Here is a 19,016-nt window from a genome sequence, read left to right on the forward strand (position 1 = left end):
ACAAGTGTTTATGGGATGATTGGGGGATCTTTCAACTCCCCCTGGTGTCTCTGGCCAGAAAATCGCAATTGCTCTGACCCGGAGCACCAATACACACTAATGGAACCACGAAGAAGAAGCTAACAGGCTAACGGGCAAAGCTAACTGTGGGCTAGCGCCACAGTATTTACAGACAATCTCCATTGTGTAATTGGATGTACAATCTCCCTCTGTCCTTTTGTCTTTCCTGTCGGCGTAGTATTTACTCTCACGGACAATTAATGAGTAAAAAAACTGCAACATGCTACGACACCTGCAGTGGCGCTTATGGCCTCTAGGGGCATGAGTGACTTAGTACTGCTTTAAACTGTGGCTTCATAAACTAACTTCCTGCTTTAGGCCGTTTTTATACCTGTTTTTGTCCTAGTACACTCTGTTCAGTGCTGGCTTAATCCTGCTTCAGTCCTTACAGTCCAGAGGTTTGTTGGTTTGGTCTCGATTCAGTGCTGTTTGTCCGGTCGCTGGTTGGATTCCCTGAGGGCCGGGCTCTTGCTCGTCGGCTGCAGCAGCAGCAGCACGACGAAGACGGCGGCGTTGACCACACACTGCGTCAGGCCGATGGCTTTGATGCCCCCGTTCACGTAAAGGAAACCTCCTAAAGTGGGGCCCAGAGTTCTCAACAGGGACTGCTCCGCGGCGCACAGACCCAGCATCGTCCCTGCAAAACCAGAAAGCCACCGCTCCATCAGACAGCGCTCCAAAACTGCACTACAGTCAGAGCAACCAAGGCTTCAAATCATTCCCTCACCTCCACATTGGCATTTTACATTGTTACAAACTTCTGGAAATGGGTGAATTTAACACAAGCAGAGGATTGTTTTAAACAAATGCTTTGTCCAGTGAGAGCAGGGAGGGCGGCTGTTTCAGCAGGATATTACAGACAGAGAAGTCCCAGCTCTCTTCTCTCTGTGCAGATACTGGGTGTTTCTGCAGTGCCAGGATCACTGAAAAAAGCTTTTTGTTCAACCAACTTTAAAAAATCACTTCTATTGGCAGGATCCAATTAAATCAAGTATATTGAACTTATCTTTTATTGTTTAACAGACTGATATGTTAAAGTCAAATAACAGTAATAATAATAATCATTTGATTTAATCCAGTTAGTTGTTTTTGTTGTTGAGGAACCTACTCACTAACAATACTTCAATTGGTAACCCACAATTAAATTAACTTAACTTATCTTTTAATGTTTAACACATACACTGTAAAACTAAGAATGGACTGAAGGTGCGAGGCTCCCCCCGCAGTGTTCAGCGCGGGCTAGCTGAAGCTCGTTCATGCTAACAATTTGACTGGGCTTTTGAAGCCAGCTCTATTATTTACAATAGGACAAATTAGGACAATGTTGCCCATGTTCAGATAAACACATGAGGTCAAATTGACAAGCCTGTGAGCGGCAAAAAAGTTTCAATGGAAATTCCAGAAGAGCCAAGAACTTTCCTTACGGTCACAATAAGTTCATTAATTTTACAGTCTGTGGTTTAACAGACCAGAGATAATTACATTTTCTCTAATTGGCTGTTTCATCTAGCGTAAAAAGAAACAGGAAACCAATTTAATATTTACAGATACTGTTAGAAAAAATTATAAAAGCTTCACTCTAAGGCAGTGGTTCCCAAAGTGAGGGTGGGGACCCCCTGGGGGGGGGTCGCGGGACAGTGAAGTGGGTGGATACACAAACAAGCCACACCTGATTGAAGCCTTGGGCTAATTTGCATCCATTGTCCCACACTCGCACTCTCAAACACACTCTCATTCAGCCTGGCCTATTATACATGTGGTGGTAGGGAGTATCTGGAGGAAACCTATGCAGACACGGGGAGAACATGCAAACTCCACACAGAAAGGCATGGGACCTTCTACCTAAGAAACACGAGCTCCCACCACTGCGCCACCGTGCTGCCCGGTGGTGATTTTGACTCAATATTTTTTGCATTGCTGACGCTGAATTTGATGTATTTTTGTTTGAAAACAGCATATTTTAGTTAAATGAAGCCAAATATCAAAGTACAGTATCCAAACTAACACCATTAAAGCAGATTTGGAATGTTTTTCATTGTTACAAATGCTAATTACATTTTACAGCTGGGGGTCCCGAGTTGTTGGTTGAGTGATTTGGGGGGTCGTGGCCCCCCTGCTCTAAGGCAAAAGTAGACTGAAAATCAACGTAATAATTAGATCTTTTCCTGTTTCAAATAGTGCTACAATGTAATGCAACACTTATTTAAAAATCTACTTAATTTAATTGCTGAGACAAACCAATTTGTGTCAACATTACATTAAAGCAGTGCGTCGTGTCTGCAATAAGATCACAGATGACGATATCCATCCATTGTCCCATTACTTCGAGCTCCTTCCGCCAGAGCAGATTTACAGACTTCCTTGTGCCAAGAAAAATGTGTAGAGGAATTCTTTTGTTCCCTTTGTCATCAAGGAGCTGAACAAGTTGTAACCACTAATGTTGTTCAGTCAGTCTGTTCTTTTTCCTTTTCTTTTGATGAAGTGAACCTGCTGCTGCTGTTTCTGCAATGAACTGATTTTATAATGAACTGATTTTATTATGTACATTGCTGCGCAAATGTATTCGAATGTATGAGCAAGCCAAAGGCAAATTTCTGCCATCATTGTGCATGGTAGACAATAAAGTTTTTTCTATTCTATTCTATTCTGACCAATTGAAGTCATTTTTATAAAGTCTCCACTGCTAAAATTGTGAAGTTTTAGCCCTGCTTCCCATCCCTATAATTGTTCATGTAAGTCTGTCATTTTATCTGCGATAACCTGGACCTGCTAATGTTTAAACTGAATTCCTTGCAAATCTTTCATCATGCAAATAAGATTCCCTTCCTTCGCTCTCTTTTTTATTTTATTTTATTATTTTATTTTATTTAATAATGCTGATACACATAACACTTCCTTCCCTCTCTTTTTTATTTAGATTTGTTTATTTATTTAATTTAATGTATTTTATTTTATTATTTTATTTATTTAAAGTGCAGAGCCTGGCAGAGCCTTTCCCCACCCACAAACTAAAGTCAAAAATTGCTGAGAAAGGGGTGGTCTCGGAGACTTTGGGGGAGACGAGGGGGGTGAGTGTGTAGGCGGGGTCTGCTCTGTTGACAGTCTCAGACCAAGCCCCTAGATCTGACAGGACTGACAGACTGCTGTTACCGCTGTCACCACTGTGCGCAAGTTTTTTTTTTTGTAGGATAGTTGGTACACTCTCATTGCTTGATGTAGCAATCCTACAAAAAAATAGCTGCCGGTAGACGACTCGCTCGCTGTCAGTGACTGCGAACAGAGAGAGAGCATCGCACAGTAGCTTTTCTAAGGGATTTATTTCTCTACACCACCTCAGCCTAAGCGTGAGCATCGCAGGGGCGCCATCTACTGGTTTGACTGCGCTACGCGTGTCCTGCTTGCTACGTGACGGAGGCAGAGGCGTGAGTGGGCGGGGCCACAGAGGCACAGAGGCAGAACCACGGGCAGAACTGATGACGTTTTCTGGACGCCGTGGACACACTCTCCTCCAACCGCAAAAAATCAAATGTAGTTGCTGCGTGAAACCAGTAGAGGCGCTAACCCTGCGGTTTTAGACACAAAAGTGAGATTTTGAACAAGTTTGCACCAAATGTCAAAATATTGACTGGGACATGTAGCTAACTCTATTCAACAACCATTTAGACCGTTTATCAGCAAAAAAAAGTGGATTTGGTGTTTAGTTACTCTTTAATAATGCTGATACACATAACACTTCCTTCTCTCTCTTTTTTATTTATTCATTCATTTATTTATATTTATTTATTTAATTTAATGTATTTTATTTTATTATTTTATTTATTTAATAATGCTGATACACATAACACTTCCTTCCCTCTCTTTTTTATTGATTTATTTTTATTTATTTAATTTAATGTATTTTATTTTATTATTTTATTTATTTAATAATGCTGATACACACACACACAACACTTCCTTCCCTCTTTTTTTATTTATTTATTTATATTTATTTATTTAACTTAATGTATTTTATTTTATTATTTTATTTATTTAATAATGCTGATACACAAAACACTTCCTTCCCTCTCTTTTTTTAATTTATATTTGTTTATTTATTTTATTTAATGTATTTTATTTTATTATTTTATTTATTTAATAATGCTGATACACATAACACTACCTTCCCTCTCTTTTTTATTTATTCATTTATTTATTTATATTTATTTATTTATTTAATTTAATGATTTTTTTTAAATTTAATTTAATTATTTTATTTATTTAATAATTATTTAATAATGCTGATACACATAACACTTGCTTCCCTCTCTTTATTTATTTATTTATATTTATTTATTTAATTGAATGTATTTTATTTTATTATTTTATTTATTTAATAATGCTGATACACACAACACTTCCTTCCCTTTCTATTTTATTTTATTTTATTATTTATTTATTTATTTATTTTATTGTATTATTTTATTTTATTTAATAATGCTGATACACACAACGCTTCCTTCCCTCTCTATTTTATTTTATTTTATGATTTTTATTTTTATTTTATTGTATTATTTTATTTTATTTAATAATGCTGATACACACAACGCTTCCTTCCCTCTCTATTTTATTTTATTTTATGATTTTTATTTTTATTTTATTGTATTATTTTATTTTATTTAATAATGCTGATACACACAACGCTTCCTTCCCTCTCTGACCGCTTGATCCCTCACCTGAGTCCGCGGAGGGCACGCTCTTGGTGAGGATGCTGTCTGTGATGACGTTGAACACGCTCAGGGTTAGCATCATGGGCGCCGCGGTGAGGCAGAGGTGCACCACCGTCTGCATGTACGCCTTCAAAACAAGAGGAATGAAATGAGGTGGCGCTTTGACCTCCTCTGCCGTCGTCGGTTCATGGGCAGGGGAGTGCTTCTAGTGCTGGCGAGCGTTACCTGGCCCAGTCCGACCGCAGCAGCGCCGGCGATGGACAGCAGCAGCAGCGACCTCTCTTTGAACCGCGCCGTGAGTCTGCCGATCACCGCGCCCTGGATCACCTGCAGTAACAACCAATCACTTTCAGTTTTTCTTAGTTCATAGAGGATAAACTCGTGTCTCCAGGGCTGAGTTAGATCTGTGCAGCCTCTCTCACCATCTGCGAGATCCCGAAGAAGGCCATGAGGTAGCCGTTCTGCTGCGGCTCCAGTTTGAACACCTCCAGAGCGATGATGGAGAACATCACCTGGAAAATACCTGCAACAAAGGGTCGTGGTTTTATTCTGAACCCCCCACTTGTTACTTAAGTCAATGCACAGTTTCTATACTTCAGTGGTTTAGTTTGACAGTGTTGTTTGTACACAAGCTGTATACTCACATCATGTATACTTAGTGTGTAGTTTGTTTATTGTGTGAATGCTTGACTTTGTCATCTGGATTGGCTTTAGCGACAAAAATGTACAGGGTGTGATACAGATGTTTAAATTGGTAGTCGGCCTTTTGAAATGATTATTTTTACGTCGACCTTAATTAATAATATCACCTTAAACAGGGGGCTGCACTGGGGACACAGGGTATTTTTTTGTTGGTATAATAAATGTACATGATCTGCTTTAAAATACTAGTTTATCTTCGATAATTCATTGTATGATATGTTGCCTCATGCCTGTGCCTACAGTTTATATGTTGTTCAATTATTGTCCTAAAAAAGCTTGAATAGTCTTATACATTTTTACTTGAACCACGTCAAAAGATTCTCTAAAGCTGTGCATTTATAATGATTAGAGTTTGTTACAGATAGACATGGCAAGAAAGAACAAATGACCTGAAATGTGTCAATCACAATATGAAACAGTAAAAACAACATTAAGAAAACAATCAAGATCTATAAAACAATATATATATATAAATAAAATGAAGCAGTCTGCTAATATGCGTGGCAAATTTGCATAATTAATTTGACAGTGGATAAAAGGAAAGGGAAACTTTAGCGATTGAAATGAGGAGAGAAGGAGCGGAGAGAGCTGCTCAGCTTCCCTCTGCAGTGCAGGCATAGAGGGAGGCACTCGTCTTGGCTCATGTTTAACTGTCATCACAAGAAAGTTACATCCCAGGCCCTCTAAAATAGTGTTAAATAAGAGCGAGAGGCAAGACTAATATTTCTCTTTCCTAGCTCTGTGTCATTGCATTACAGAGCTCACCTTCTTCAAACACATGCACACTGTGCTGAACACCCATTTTTTGGCCCATTTTTAAAGGGGTGTCAGGGCCCTAGAATTCAGCCGTCATTGTCGTTTATGCAAAATTCTGTCTAGAAACCATTGTATTTCAGCCTGAATGTGGCCTAAACGAGACTAACTTTTTCTATCTATCTATCTATCTATCTATCTATCTATCTATCTATCTATCTATCTATCTATCTATCTATCTATCTATCTATCTATCTATCTATCTATCTATCTATCTATCTATCTATCCATCTATCCATCCATCCATCCATCCATCTATCGTTATATAGAGATAGAGATGGATAGACTCGATATTGTATGCTTGCATATCTCCCAAACAGCAATTCCGATATCACCCTATTATAATACCTTATACATTGCCCACCTCTAACTGTGTGCGCTAATTCACACACCTGAAACCTGGGATCCGTCTGAACGTGCAAGGGCTTTCATCTTTTTTTTTCTTTTTTGGAAAATTATACTAGAACGTAAATCTATAACGTGTATAAATTCTTAAACACTGACTAATTCTCTGTGTATTACGGATGCTTTCCGTTACTCACCTGAGGGTAACCCGGAAACGATCTTCACAATAAAAGTGGGAGCGACCCCTGGATACTTGAGCAGCCGCGTGATCTCCCCCAAACTGAACAGGGACTTCTTCTCAGCTGCAGAACAGATCACACGGGAAATGAGAAAGGTCTACACCCAGCAGAGGGGCTAACCACTCTGCTGCAGTGCCAAAGGCAGGACAGACGCGCGCTCTGACCTTCTGTGCTGGCCTTGGCGGCTGAGGATTTGGTGGTTTTGGGGATGAACTTCAGCACCAGCATGAGACTGAAGAGACTCCCCGCGGCCCCCACACACGCCGTCAGCTTCTCTCTGGAAAACAGCAGCTCTGTATGGCAACACTTCAAGACACGCAGTACACCGCGTTCCAAATTATTCAGGATTTTCTAAATGATTAACTCAAATGACAGTCAGCATCATGTCAAGTCTTTACCTGCTAGAGGATAATATGAATGTGATTGAAAAAACCTCACAGTGGAAACAGTATTTAACTAAAAAATATATATAATAAACAGCTTAAAATCTACTGTTCCAAATTATTATGCAACTCATAGTGTCAATGCATTTTATAAGTTGTAATTAACTGAAGGTGAAGTTTTTTGACACTTTTTTGTTGTGTTTTTTATCTCTTTTTCCAATTTTTCTGTCTTTTTTCCATCGTATTATTCAAAAATCGAATTTTCTCTAAATTTCTCTATAGGAAAAATACATAGAGGAGGCTCATGCAATGAAAAGTCTCCCAGAACAGGCCTACTTGCGAATTGTCCGCATACGTTAGGCATGGGCCGCTTCTCCTGTTTATTTCTATGGTTAGAACCAAGATGATGTTTCTGTCTGGTCTCAACGGTTGCCATGATTGGACGATGACTGTTTGGGAGCACTGACCCGTAGAGAGTGTTCAAGTGTCCTCCTAAAGTGGAGCCGACGATCATCCCGACCCCGAAGCACAGCCCGATCTTTGACAGAGACTCCGCCCTTTTCTCTGGCTCCGAGAGGTCGGTCACCACCATCTGACACGCTGCACCCACACAGGGAGTAAATACAGTCACAAGACTTTACAAAGCTCCTACCTCTCATTTCTCCTGCTCTCAAACAGTGTCTTAGTTTAACCCCTTAACTCCCACCTGAAGCGAGCACATTTTCTCCAGTTTGGCTTTACCCTAGTCCAAAAGCTTCTGGAAAAAAGCTGTGAAAATAGCAACAAAACAATGATGGAAATGTGACAAAAAAGTGAGAAAACATTGGCAAAAAAATGACAAAAAATGACAAAAAATTGACAAAAAAATAACAAAAAAAATGACAAAAATGTGACAAAAATGTGACAAAAAATTGACAAAAAAATGACAAAAATGTGACCAAAAAATGACAAAAATTTGATTAAAAAAAATTTGACACAAAAAATAACAAAATGATGACGTGAGGAAAAAGATCCTCTCGGTTCAGGCGGGAGTTAAGATGTTAAACACATTTCAATTTCAACACATTTCTAGCACTTATAAACCTTTCCACACATCTCCATTCTTCACGGTCATGAGCTGAAGTTTGAATTTTGAACGTCATTGCAACACAGACGAATCTCAGCGTCTTACCGGGCACAACGTGCATGAAGAGCGTGGGCAGTTTGTGGATGAAGAGCATGGCTGGGTGTTCTGCTGAGGCCAGGAGCAGGAAGAACACCACCGTCGCACCACAGGACAGACTCAGAGCCGCCCGGGCCCCAAACAGGTCCCCGAACCTGGGGAGAGGAGAGAGGTACAACTGGTCCAGTGTTTCTCCAGTAAGAGTCAACGATACTGCGGCAACTTCAGTGAAAGGAAGTGCTAAGGCGAGACGCTGCAGGTGAAAACGTACATTTTTCACACATGTTGAGAATTTGTTTTGTTTTCTCCTTTTAGAGTTTAAAAAAGTCACAACTTAGATTATTTTATGACTAGTATACAAATACAAAAAGGTTTGGTATCCACGTATGGCACGAAAGGCTGTGACTGAGATGACGCTGTAATCCAAATATGGTCATTTCCTGTGTGGGAGACAGCAGCGGCTAAAGACTGGAGATATATACACAGGGCATATGTGCAGACAAGGGACTAAACTTTAGGGCCGTTTTCATTCCACTCTTTACCCTCTTAAACCTGAACCGAGTACATTTTCTCCAGTTCAGCTTTACCCAAATCTAAAAGCTTCTCTATGCCAATATGCCAATTCATTGAAAAACACCTCATTTGAAAGCTAAGACCTACAAAACTGATCTGAACAGATCTTCTTCCTTACGTTGTTGCAACTAGGGCTGCTCGATTATGGAAAAAATAATAATCATGATTATTTAAACGATTATTTGTTGCCTTTAAAAAAAGTCTGTCTTTATTTTATTTATTTATTAATCAAAACACTGCGCTGATATTTTCTGTTTTCTGAACAGTCATAAAAGTACAAATGATATCAAGTTTGCCTCGATTAAGGAGAGGTCTCTGTTTCACACCTGCCCCCCTCCGGCCAGTCCTCACACCTGCACAAGTAAACTGAGCAGCGCGGCCTGATGACATCATCACACAGCGCTGTTTGTTTTCTATGTCAGGCAAAAGCATGAGCCATGGCACATGAAATGCAAAGGGAAAATAATCCCAGCGGCCTGAAATAACGCAAGTCTGCTTTGCAAAAGAAAAAAAAAGGTTTTTGAAAACAAGTGTAATAGTTTTTTGGCAATTATGCTAATTTTGTAATCGTTTAGTGTTGTAATCGCAAATCGTAATCGAATTTCGATTAATTGCACAGCCCTAGTTGCAACATTTTTTGACAATTCTTTTCATTGCTCTTTTGTGGTGGTTTTTTGTCACTTTTCCTCACATTTTTCTGTCTTTTGTTGCTTTTTTGTTGCTCTTTGGTGGCGTTTTTGTCACTTTCTTTCTTTGACACTTTTTAAAAAAAAAGCTTAGATTTGGGTAAAGCCAAACGCTCCAACAGACTCCACACTTTACAGACTCAGACTTTTTTCAGAATATCTAGGATTTTTTAATATCTAATTCCTGCCTGCCTTTATTCAAAAAATTAACTAAAATGTACTAAAATGTTGAAAAATAAAACCACACATTTAAACCTGGCTCTATCCATTATTTAGATTTTGTAGCAGAAATCATACATTTTTATGCATAAAATGCCTTATATATATATATTTATATACATATATATTTTCCCCCATTCACCTGCAGCCTCTGGCCTTCAGTATTCAAAGTTTGAAAAGAGGTGAGTGCGACTGTACCTCCCGAACAGAGGGTTCCCGATGAGCTGCAGAACTCCCACCATCGTCTGCAGGTAACCGAACCACAGCGTGTCCAGGCCCAGCTTCTTCGCCAGATACTGAGGGACAACCAGAGTTTTACATTCAAGAAAAGGCAAGACTTAACTGATCTCACAGCAGCTCTTATGAACACGCAGAAAATATACAGGCATAAAAGAGCAAGGTAAATGTGTAAACAACACGCACATATGCAGTACACAGTAATAATACAGCAATAACTAGGGATGGGTACAATTTTTTCCCATACTGGTAATTTTACAATAATTGATTTTCGATACCAATACCCGAATGATACTTTTCCGATACCTATACTAAAATATTTGTCGTCTAGAACCGGGAAACAGAACAATAATGTGTGGAAGATCTGCACATTCACAATATCGGGTTCATCTCCAATGTCAGGAAATGTGTGGAAAATTTTGAATAATTTAGGAAAAATTGGGAGAGAATATAAGGAAAATTGTGTTAAAAAAAATGGGCAAAAATTAGAAAAGATTTTTTTTATTTGAGCTGAAACAACAGTCACTTCCTTTGGCAGTCCAAGGAAAATGAAGGACTTTTACTTAGCACACGGAGTGCCTCGGATGTCTTTTTTGACAGCGAATACCTAACAAGGTAAACACAGTAAGTCATCTGCTCTGGTTTTGAGAATTTGCACTGGCGTCATTCTTGACGCGCACTCATGGACCACATTCAATCACAACATACAAAGTGGACCAGTTTGACGCACCTACGTCTATTCATTCACCTCCTTTAACGTTGTCCCTGGACCAACAGCATAGGAAGTCATTTTTTCCCCGTACCTGCTTTTGATACTTTGATACTTTTTGATACCGGTACCTAAGTTTAGTACCTAAACTTATTTTTTGATAACATACCGGTAGGGCTGTGCAATTAATCTAAATTCAATTACGATTTTGATTATTACACTATACCAGTGGTTCCCAAAGTGGGGTCCGGGACCTCCTGGAGGGCCTCAGAAGCTCTACAGGGAGGGCCCCAAAGCTTGTCTGCCAAACAAGTACATTGAAAAAAGTTCATTTTGAATGGAAAAATACATTTATCTGGACAAATGCACCAGTTTAAACCAGTATATAGCCTACTGCCATTGTTAGATGTTACTTTTAATGTCATTTTAGCTGTAACATTATAAAAAAGATCCACATAAAAGGTCCACAATGTCACAGACTTTGGGAATGGCTGCACTAAACAATTACAAAAATAGCATAATGGAAAAAAAAAATATATATTTTTTTTTACAAACAGCGCTGTGTGATGATGTCATCAGGCCGCACTGCTCAGTTTGCTTGCGCAGGTGTGAGGGCTGGCCAGCAGGGGGCAGGTGTGAAACAGAGACCTCTCCTTAAAGGGGGTGTATTATGCAAAATCCTGTGTGGCCATTGTTCCCAAAGTGATAAACAGTAGCTCCTTTCCAACAATAAAAAATAAAATGCACCGATCGTAGTTTCAATACTGTGGAGAAAGTGTTGTGATGCCACAGACAGCGTGTGGAGGGGGCGTGTCGGAAAGGGTCAGAGGTTCTTAAAGAGACAGAGGCCTATTTCAAGCCATTTGCTACGGCCATTTTGAAAGAGCAATTTTATACAAGGCAGTTATTCTAATTTACTGCATTGACAGACCAACAGAAGGTTTCGTCATCATTGTAGTGTGCTATAGACTGGTGCTATGTGGCTGAAAAAAGCATAATACCCCCTCTTTAATCGAGGCATAATTGAAATCATTTGTACTTTGATGACTGATCAGAAAACAGAAAATATTCAGCATGGTTTTTTGATTAATGAATAAATAAAATCAAGATAGACTTATTCTTAAAGGCAACAAATAATTGTTTGAATAGTCATGATTTCAATTATGACTAAAATAATTGTGATTACCGTATTTTCAATTATTATCATTTAACGGGACCCATGTTATAAAAAGAAAGAAAGATAATGTCTGGCTTCCACCTTTTTCTCGCGGGGAAGTGAGATCTTCTTGCAAGTGTCTATGAAAGCCTATAGTGAGAATCCAGCAGATCTCTGGCAAATACATCCATATTTCAAACTGACTCGCTCGGCTGGACAGCAACTTTCATTATCGGAGGAGACTTTAAACTGTCTGTAGAACTGTCATAAGGGCGTTTTGGATTGCTGCACGATGTGGCTACACTATTTGCGCAGACCTGTTGTGAGGAGTGTCAAAAAAGTGACGACAACGCGAGGAAAAACATTTGATTAGATGAGTTTTGAAGGTCTTTCAAATGAGACATTACTCTGGCATCTAAACTCAAAGCTTTTAGGGTTGGGTAAAGCTTAACCGGAATAAATGCGCTCGGTTAAGGCGGGGATTAAGAGGTTGATGTATTACTGTATGTGAGCCTTCAGCTTTATGACAGATTGATATTCATTAACTACAGGGTTAGCAGATTCTTGTTAGTTTGGCAAAGGAATAAGTAAACGCATGGAAAGTTCTGTCCTCTTTTGGCTGTGTAACACCTCATTTGAAAGCTAAGACCCACAAAACTGATATTTTTCCTGCGCTGTTGCTGTGTTGTGTCATGTTTTTTTTTTTTTTTTTTTTTTTCATTTTTATTGAGTTTTTGTGACATTTTTGTTTAATTTTTGTCACATTTTTGTCACATTTTTGTTGACTTTTTGTCACATTTTTGTCACATTTTGGTTGAGTGTTTGTCGCATTTTTGTTGACTTTTTGTCACATTTTTGTTGAATTTTTGTCACATTTTTGTTGACTTTTTGTCACATTTTTGTTGAATTTTTGTCACATTTTTGTTGAATTTTTGTCACATTTTTGTTGAATTCTTGTTGAATTTTTGTCATTCTTTGGTTGAGTTTGTGTCACATTTTTGTTGAATTTTTGTCACATTTTTGTTGAGCTTTTGTCACATTTTTGTTGAATTTTTGTCACATTTTTGTCAAATCTTTGTTGAATTTTTTCCCCTTTTTGTTACGTTTACATCCTTGTGTGGCTATTTTGGCGCTTTTTTTCCCCAAGAAGCTTTTTGATTAGGGTAAAGCCAAACTGGAGAAAATGGGATCCGTTCAGGTGGGAGTTAAGAGGTTAAATGGCTATTCATCACACTGGGTCAGGCTGTACAGTCGTAATATCTCTGTCATAGCCTTGACTGTGGGGCTTAGACTCTTGTCTGACGCTCTGAGAGGGGATTTATCCCTTTTCTGTGGAAGCACAGACAGACTTGAATGGTAGGACGAGCGCAATGTCTTGAGTTCATGTCTCCGGGTCCCACACCGATGGTAAATAAACCTCTCCTGTATAAGCCATCCAGACTGCTGCCTATTCTTCATCTATCCTCCCAAACACCATTTCTAATTCTCTAACACCAGCAAAAAAAAGTTTGTGAACCCCTGCTCTACCCCCTCTGCTTACTGTGCAAGGAGTACATGGAGTTGTATTTTGCATTTTTCTCCCTGTCAGGAGTTGCTTCTCTTGCACCTACAGGCCTAACATTTACATACTTAAGACACACAATGCACAACCATTCACCGGTCAACAGAAAACCATTCATCCTGCACAGCCAACAGCACCAGAGGATCGACTGGAGGCGTAACATTACTGCTTTTGAGCTTTTTCTTCTGTCATTTCTGTTTCTTAGAATATATTTCCAGACTTTGTTACTCTATGTAAAAAGGCCTGGGGTGAACCGGTTTGAATGAGTATAGACACAAGAGATAAGCAAGTTAATGAGGTGAAAGGGTGAACCACTTCAGAAACAGAGGAGGAGGAGGAGGAGGAGGAGGAGGAGGAGGAGGAGGAGGAGGGCAGCATCGTGAGCAGGTGGAGCAGAGCAGTGAGCAGGGGCGGACTGGGACTGAAAAACAGCCCTAGACTCTGAGCAGCCTGGCCCAAATTATCGTAATTGTGCACTTCCACAAATACATATTTGAACCTCTAACCACCCGCCTTAACAATAACGAGTGCATTTTCCCCAGTTTGGCTTTTTAATATTATTTTTTTGACTGGTATCATCAGCAAAAAGAACGGGAAAGGTGGTCGTAGAAACAGAAGCAAAATCATGAATATAAATAACAAATAATAATGGTCCCAAAATTGAACCTTGTGGTACACCATGCTCCACGGAATTCCTTTTAGATTCATGTTTTTTTTATACTGGGCTTTACCCAAATCTAAAAGCTTCTCGACTGGAGATCAACAATGTAACGCCTCATTTGAAAGCTAAGACCTACAAAAGCGATGGAAACTTTTCGTCACGTCGCCACATTTTGGTCATATTTTTGTTGTTTTTTGAATTATTTTTTCTATCATTTTTTGTTGTGTGTTTTTTGTCCGTGTTTTTCTCATGTTTTCATCCTCTTTTTCTCGCTATTTTGAGGCTTTTCTTTTGAGCTTTTAGATTTGGGTAAAGCTCGGTTGAGGCGGGACTGGTGGCCCTAGAGCCGGTGGCCCTTCTGTGCTCTTCCAGAATGGACATATGGCCAGTCCGCCCTTGGCAGTGAGGGAACAGAACATAAAAAAAATAGGATTGTTTGTGAATAGTGCAGGAATATTATGCTTTTAGAAGATTACGAAGATACCTTGAAGCAGCCGTTCTAAAATGACAAATAAAATGACAATTAGCGATGACTGTGTGAGCTAGCCTATATGCTGATGGCAAAATTAAACGAAAACATACAAATTCCCTTTGAAACTCAACTTTCCTCCAGTGTCCTTGTTTGCGCAGACAAGTTGTGTGACCCCACTTTGGGAACGAGGGCTTTAAAAGGCAACACATTGATATACAAACATTTCGTAACTATTCGTTCGTTATCGTATTATTGTATAATCTGGTGATGCAATTGTGGACCTTCCTGCTTCCCATACATGATCCCCTTCACTAACCCCCGTAAACTCCGCCACTCTTTCACCCCACAGCAGCAGGTTCAAAGGGTCGTTTCAGCTTCCCCAGTTCTTTCCTCTCCTCTTTACTCACAGGAGTCACGGAAAACTGCAGGAACATCCACGTGATGTCCAGCGCCGCGATCACGTAGGTCGCGCGGATCACGGTGCGTTTCCGCGCGGGGCTCAGCTCCGGTCCCGCGGCGGCGGCGTTTCGATCCATTTTCTGAGTCCCAAACCGGGATGAAAGCCCGGGGTCTGGAGAGGTGGAGGAGGTGGAGGAGGTCTACGCGGAGCAGCTGCGAGCAGGAGGGGCGCCCTTTGCCATAGTGGCTCCCGAGACTTTGGACACGGAAGGAAGGAGGGAGGGAGGAGGGACCGGGAGGGAGACGGCCGCGTTACGCGACTACACGATTAAAAAGATCATCATAATCATGCATCAATAAATAAGGCAAAGGGAAGTGAGAAACTGCGAGAGAAGTTATGGAAAGGGAAGGTTTCTGAAAGGAAAAATATGTATATCAGAGCCAGAGAAAGTGCTGTTGTAGCCGCTGCCTTCAGGAGCACCCAGGAAAAGAGGAACTTTAAACGTTTGTAGTTTTCAGACAGGGATGGGGCCAATTTTCTTTTTTTTAAATGTAATATTTAATGAAATGATTAGGATCAGGGCATATCCTCTGTGCATTTTGTTTTTCTCAAAAGTTTATTCAGCGGCGTCCTTGCTGTCCGTGTAAGAGTAATTCAAGCTTTAATGACCCTGGCAGAGTGGTTATCCTGTGTGTCTCTGAGGGTCAGACTCCTGACCTTTCTAGAGTGGAGCATGCATGTCCTTATATATTGTAAATAATATGAAGTTTTAATGATGAAATAACATAGTGATAATAATAACAGTATTAATAATAATGATACAATTAATTAATAGCAACCAAACTATTTTAACTTTTTTTTCTTCTTCTTGATTAATTAACCCTTAATCACACCTTTTAAATATGACACCAAGGATTTGTTTCTAAGTTAAAATGTGTTTATGTAGTTTAATTTCGTAAAACACTATAGTTTTGTGGGAGATTTGACACAAAACTGTGCTTGTAACTTCAGAGAGCTAAAACTCAATGAAGCAGCAAAAAAGGTAAAGACAGCAGATGTTTTGACAGAACCTACCCCTGACAACCATGAAGCTGCAGTTTGTGACATTTTCACTTTGCAAAAGTTGTTTACAGTTCAACTTTTCATCGGCACCGGTAAACTCTTGATAGACACCAGGTACAAACAGATGGAGGCATCTATTTGTACTCCTTTACGTAAAGGTTTTATATTTAGGAAAGTTGAAGGGAATGCAAAAAACATTTACCAAGCATTTTAAGAGTACTTTGACTGGTCCGTAAGACCTATTTTTTTTTATTGTTTATGGTCGTTCAAATAATAAAAGAGGAGAAAAGAAATACAAACACATTTACCAAGCATTTCCTCAGATCTTTGGTCGGTCTACAATACCACCTATTTTATCATTCATGATCGAGCAGATGATAAAATAGCAAAAGAAATGCCAGCATTCTGGCAGCATCTGGGCTCTTATTCATGTTTTACAGTCGTTTTGTTCATATTTGAGAAATATAGACTCTTTATAAACCTTTTTTAAGTGTGCCAGGTTTTTACAATGTTTAATGCTTTCATCTAGATTTTTCCATATTTCTGCACCACGTCTCGTGGCACACATGCTTTTCAAGGTAGTTCTGGAGAACTGTTTATCAAAACTCGTTTGACCTCTCAAGTTGTCCTTGACTTCTCCTTAGCAGAACATATTTTGTATATTTTCAGGAAGCGACATTTGTGAGGCTTTGAACATGATTTGAGCCATCTTAAATTCAATTAGGTCCAAAAGTTTCCTTGTTTTTGATTTCAAGAATAATGGATTTGTGTGTTCACGGATCCAGCTTAATGGATTATTCTTATTGCCTTTTTCTGAACTTTAAACAATGACTCAAGATTACTTTTATATGCGTTTCCCCAGATCTCTACACAGACTGTTAAATGGGGAAGGATAAGAGAATGATATATAGTATATAGAGCTTTGTTGTCAATGATATATTTTGATTTATTCATTAGGGCTGAAATCTTTGCAACTTTTGTTTTCATTTATGTGATGCGAGGTTTCCAGCTGATTTTATGATCGAGTGTTACACCAAGAAATGCATGTGCATAGACTCTTTCAATAGTTTTGTTGCCAATTTTACTGATTGTACATTCATTATTTCCAAAGAACATTGCTTTGTTTTTTGTAATATTTAGAGACTATTTGTTTACGCAGAACCAATCTTTCAACTTATCCATTTCTTCTGTAATCGCAATCACTATTTCCTGTAAGTCTGCACCTGAAAGTATGATTGTTGTATCGTCTGCAAAGAGGACCAGTTTAAGCTTCTTAGAAACCAAGTACAAATTATTTATATATAATAAAAAGAGTTTAGATCCCAGTACCGATCCCTGGGGGACACCACACACTAGGGCATCACACATGGATCTGCACTGTTCCATTTGAACATACTGTTTGCGGTTTGTTAAGTAGGATTTGATCCAGTTGACCGCAATACTCTTATCCCATATTTTTGTAGTTTATTCAGGAGTATATTGTGATCCAGTGTCGAAGGCCTTCTTAAGGTCGATGAAAATACCTATTGAATACTTTTTCTTGTCGATATAACTATACTACTATTAATATAAATGCGTCTAGTCGAGCTGTATAGAGCTTTTCTAAGATTTTTGAGAATTGAGTTTTGTCACCATTTTTATAGATGGTAAAAACTTAAGCCATTTTCATTAAATCTGGAAATTTACCAGTTTCGAAAGATAAGTTAAAAATATGGGATAGCGGTATGACGATGTGATCGCTCCAGGTACATCACTGGGAAGCAGAGGCTGGGGACTCAGATGGGGACTCGCCCATCAGCCAAACTGAAGTCACCGTGGTGGTTAGAAAGCTCCTCGGTGCCAAGGCTCCGGGGGTGGATGAGATTAGTCCTGAGTTCCTTAAGTCTCTGGATGTTGTAGGACTGTCTTGGCTGACACGTCTCTGCAGCATCGTGTGGCGGTCGGGGACAGTGCCCCTGGATTGGCAGACCGGGGTGGTGGTCCCTCTCTTTAAGAGGGGGTTGATTCTTGTTCAATTAGTACATGCTTCCATTAGGCCAACTAATATCCAGTAACAATGTGTCCTATCACAGTTATGCAGACGATGCATATCTATGTTTCACTGACAGCAGGTGAACATGGGCCTGTAGATTCACTGTGTCATTGTATCCAAGAGATTAGTTTGTGGATGCAAAACAACTTCCTCAGTTATATATAAAACTGAAATCAATGTCTTTTGCACAAAAACACAGAGAGGCTGTCATTGGTCATCTTGAAGTTCTTTTACTAGAACCAAAAAAAACCAAGTTAGAAATATTGGAGTAATCATGGACTAAGACCTGAATTTTAACAGCCATGTTAAGTCAAATGCATCAGTGGCCTATTACCATCTAAAAACATTGCTAAAATAAAAACATATGTCTAAACCAGACTTAGAGAGACTTATTCATGCATTTGTCTCCAGTCGATTATTGTAACGGCCTGTTCACTGGCCTTTCCAAACGAGCTGTCAGACAGCTGCAGTACATTCAAAATGCAGCGGCCTGAGTCCTGACCAGAACCAGGAAATATGGTCATATTAGTCCAGTGCACTGACTTTAAAACAGCTCTGCTTGTGTGCAAGTCTCTTTGGGCCCCAAAGTATATAGCTGACATGTTACAGCCGAATGAACCACCTCCACTGGACCTGAGGCCTCCACCCTGACTATGTTTAAGTCCCACCTGAAAGCACACCTATTTACTAGTATGGCACGTGTTTTCACAAATAATAATAGAATCATATATCTAGATCAGGGGTCGGCAACCCGCGGCTCCGGAGCCGCATGCGGCTCTTTCATCCTTATACTGGGCTCTGAGTGGCTTGGGAAAATAAATTAAAAAAACAAAAAAAA

General features: G+C 39.5%; 1 protein-coding gene across 2 annotated transcripts; it reads right to left on the reverse strand.

Annotated features, from left to right (window-relative positions):
- Positions 1–341: 341 nt before the first annotated feature.
- Positions 342–15,245, reverse strand: slc67a1 (solute carrier family 67 member 1). 2 transcript variants are annotated; one of them, XM_079554917.1, is made up of 10 exons: positions 15,092–15,245; positions 10,087–10,184; positions 8,420–8,565; positions 7,716–7,848; positions 7,030–7,142; positions 6,824–6,928; positions 5,189–5,289; positions 4,992–5,093; positions 4,773–4,893; positions 342–697 (listed from the first exon to the last, which is right to left on the reverse strand). In XM_079554917.1, the coding sequence occupies exons 1-10, from the start codon at positions 15,218–15,220 to the stop codon at positions 480–482; spliced, it is 1,266 nt and encodes a 421-aa protein (XP_079411043.1). In that variant the 5' UTR covers positions 15,221–15,245; the 3' UTR covers positions 342–479. The 2 variants fall into 2 exon arrangements, with proteins under 2 accessions (XP_079411043.1, XP_079411044.1); XM_079554918.1 differs by lacking the exon at positions 15,092–15,245 and adding an exon at positions 14,795–15,045.
- Between the last annotated feature and the right edge of the window lie 3,771 nt (positions 15,246–19,016).

This window comes from Gobius niger (genome assembly GCF_951799975.1).
Source record: "Gobius niger genome assembly, chromosome: 4".
Lineage (NCBI taxonomy): Eukaryota > Metazoa > Chordata > Actinopteri > Gobiiformes > Gobiidae > Gobius > Gobius niger.

Excerpts from the sequence above, each read along its gene's own strand:
- slc67a1 (XM_079554917.1), bottom strand. The coding sequence starts at position 15,220 with ATGGATCGAAACGCCGCCGCCGCGGGACCGGAGCTGAGCCCCGCGCGG. Across the intron at positions 8,566-10,086 it reads GGGAACCCTCTGTTCGGGAG|GTTCGGGGACCTGTTTGGGG; the intron begins GTACAGTCGCAC and ends TCCTCTCCCCAG. Across the intron at positions 698-4,772 it reads CGTGCCCTCCGCGGACTCAG|GGACGATGCTGGGTCTGTGC; the intron begins GTGAGGGATCAA and ends CTGGTTTTGCAG.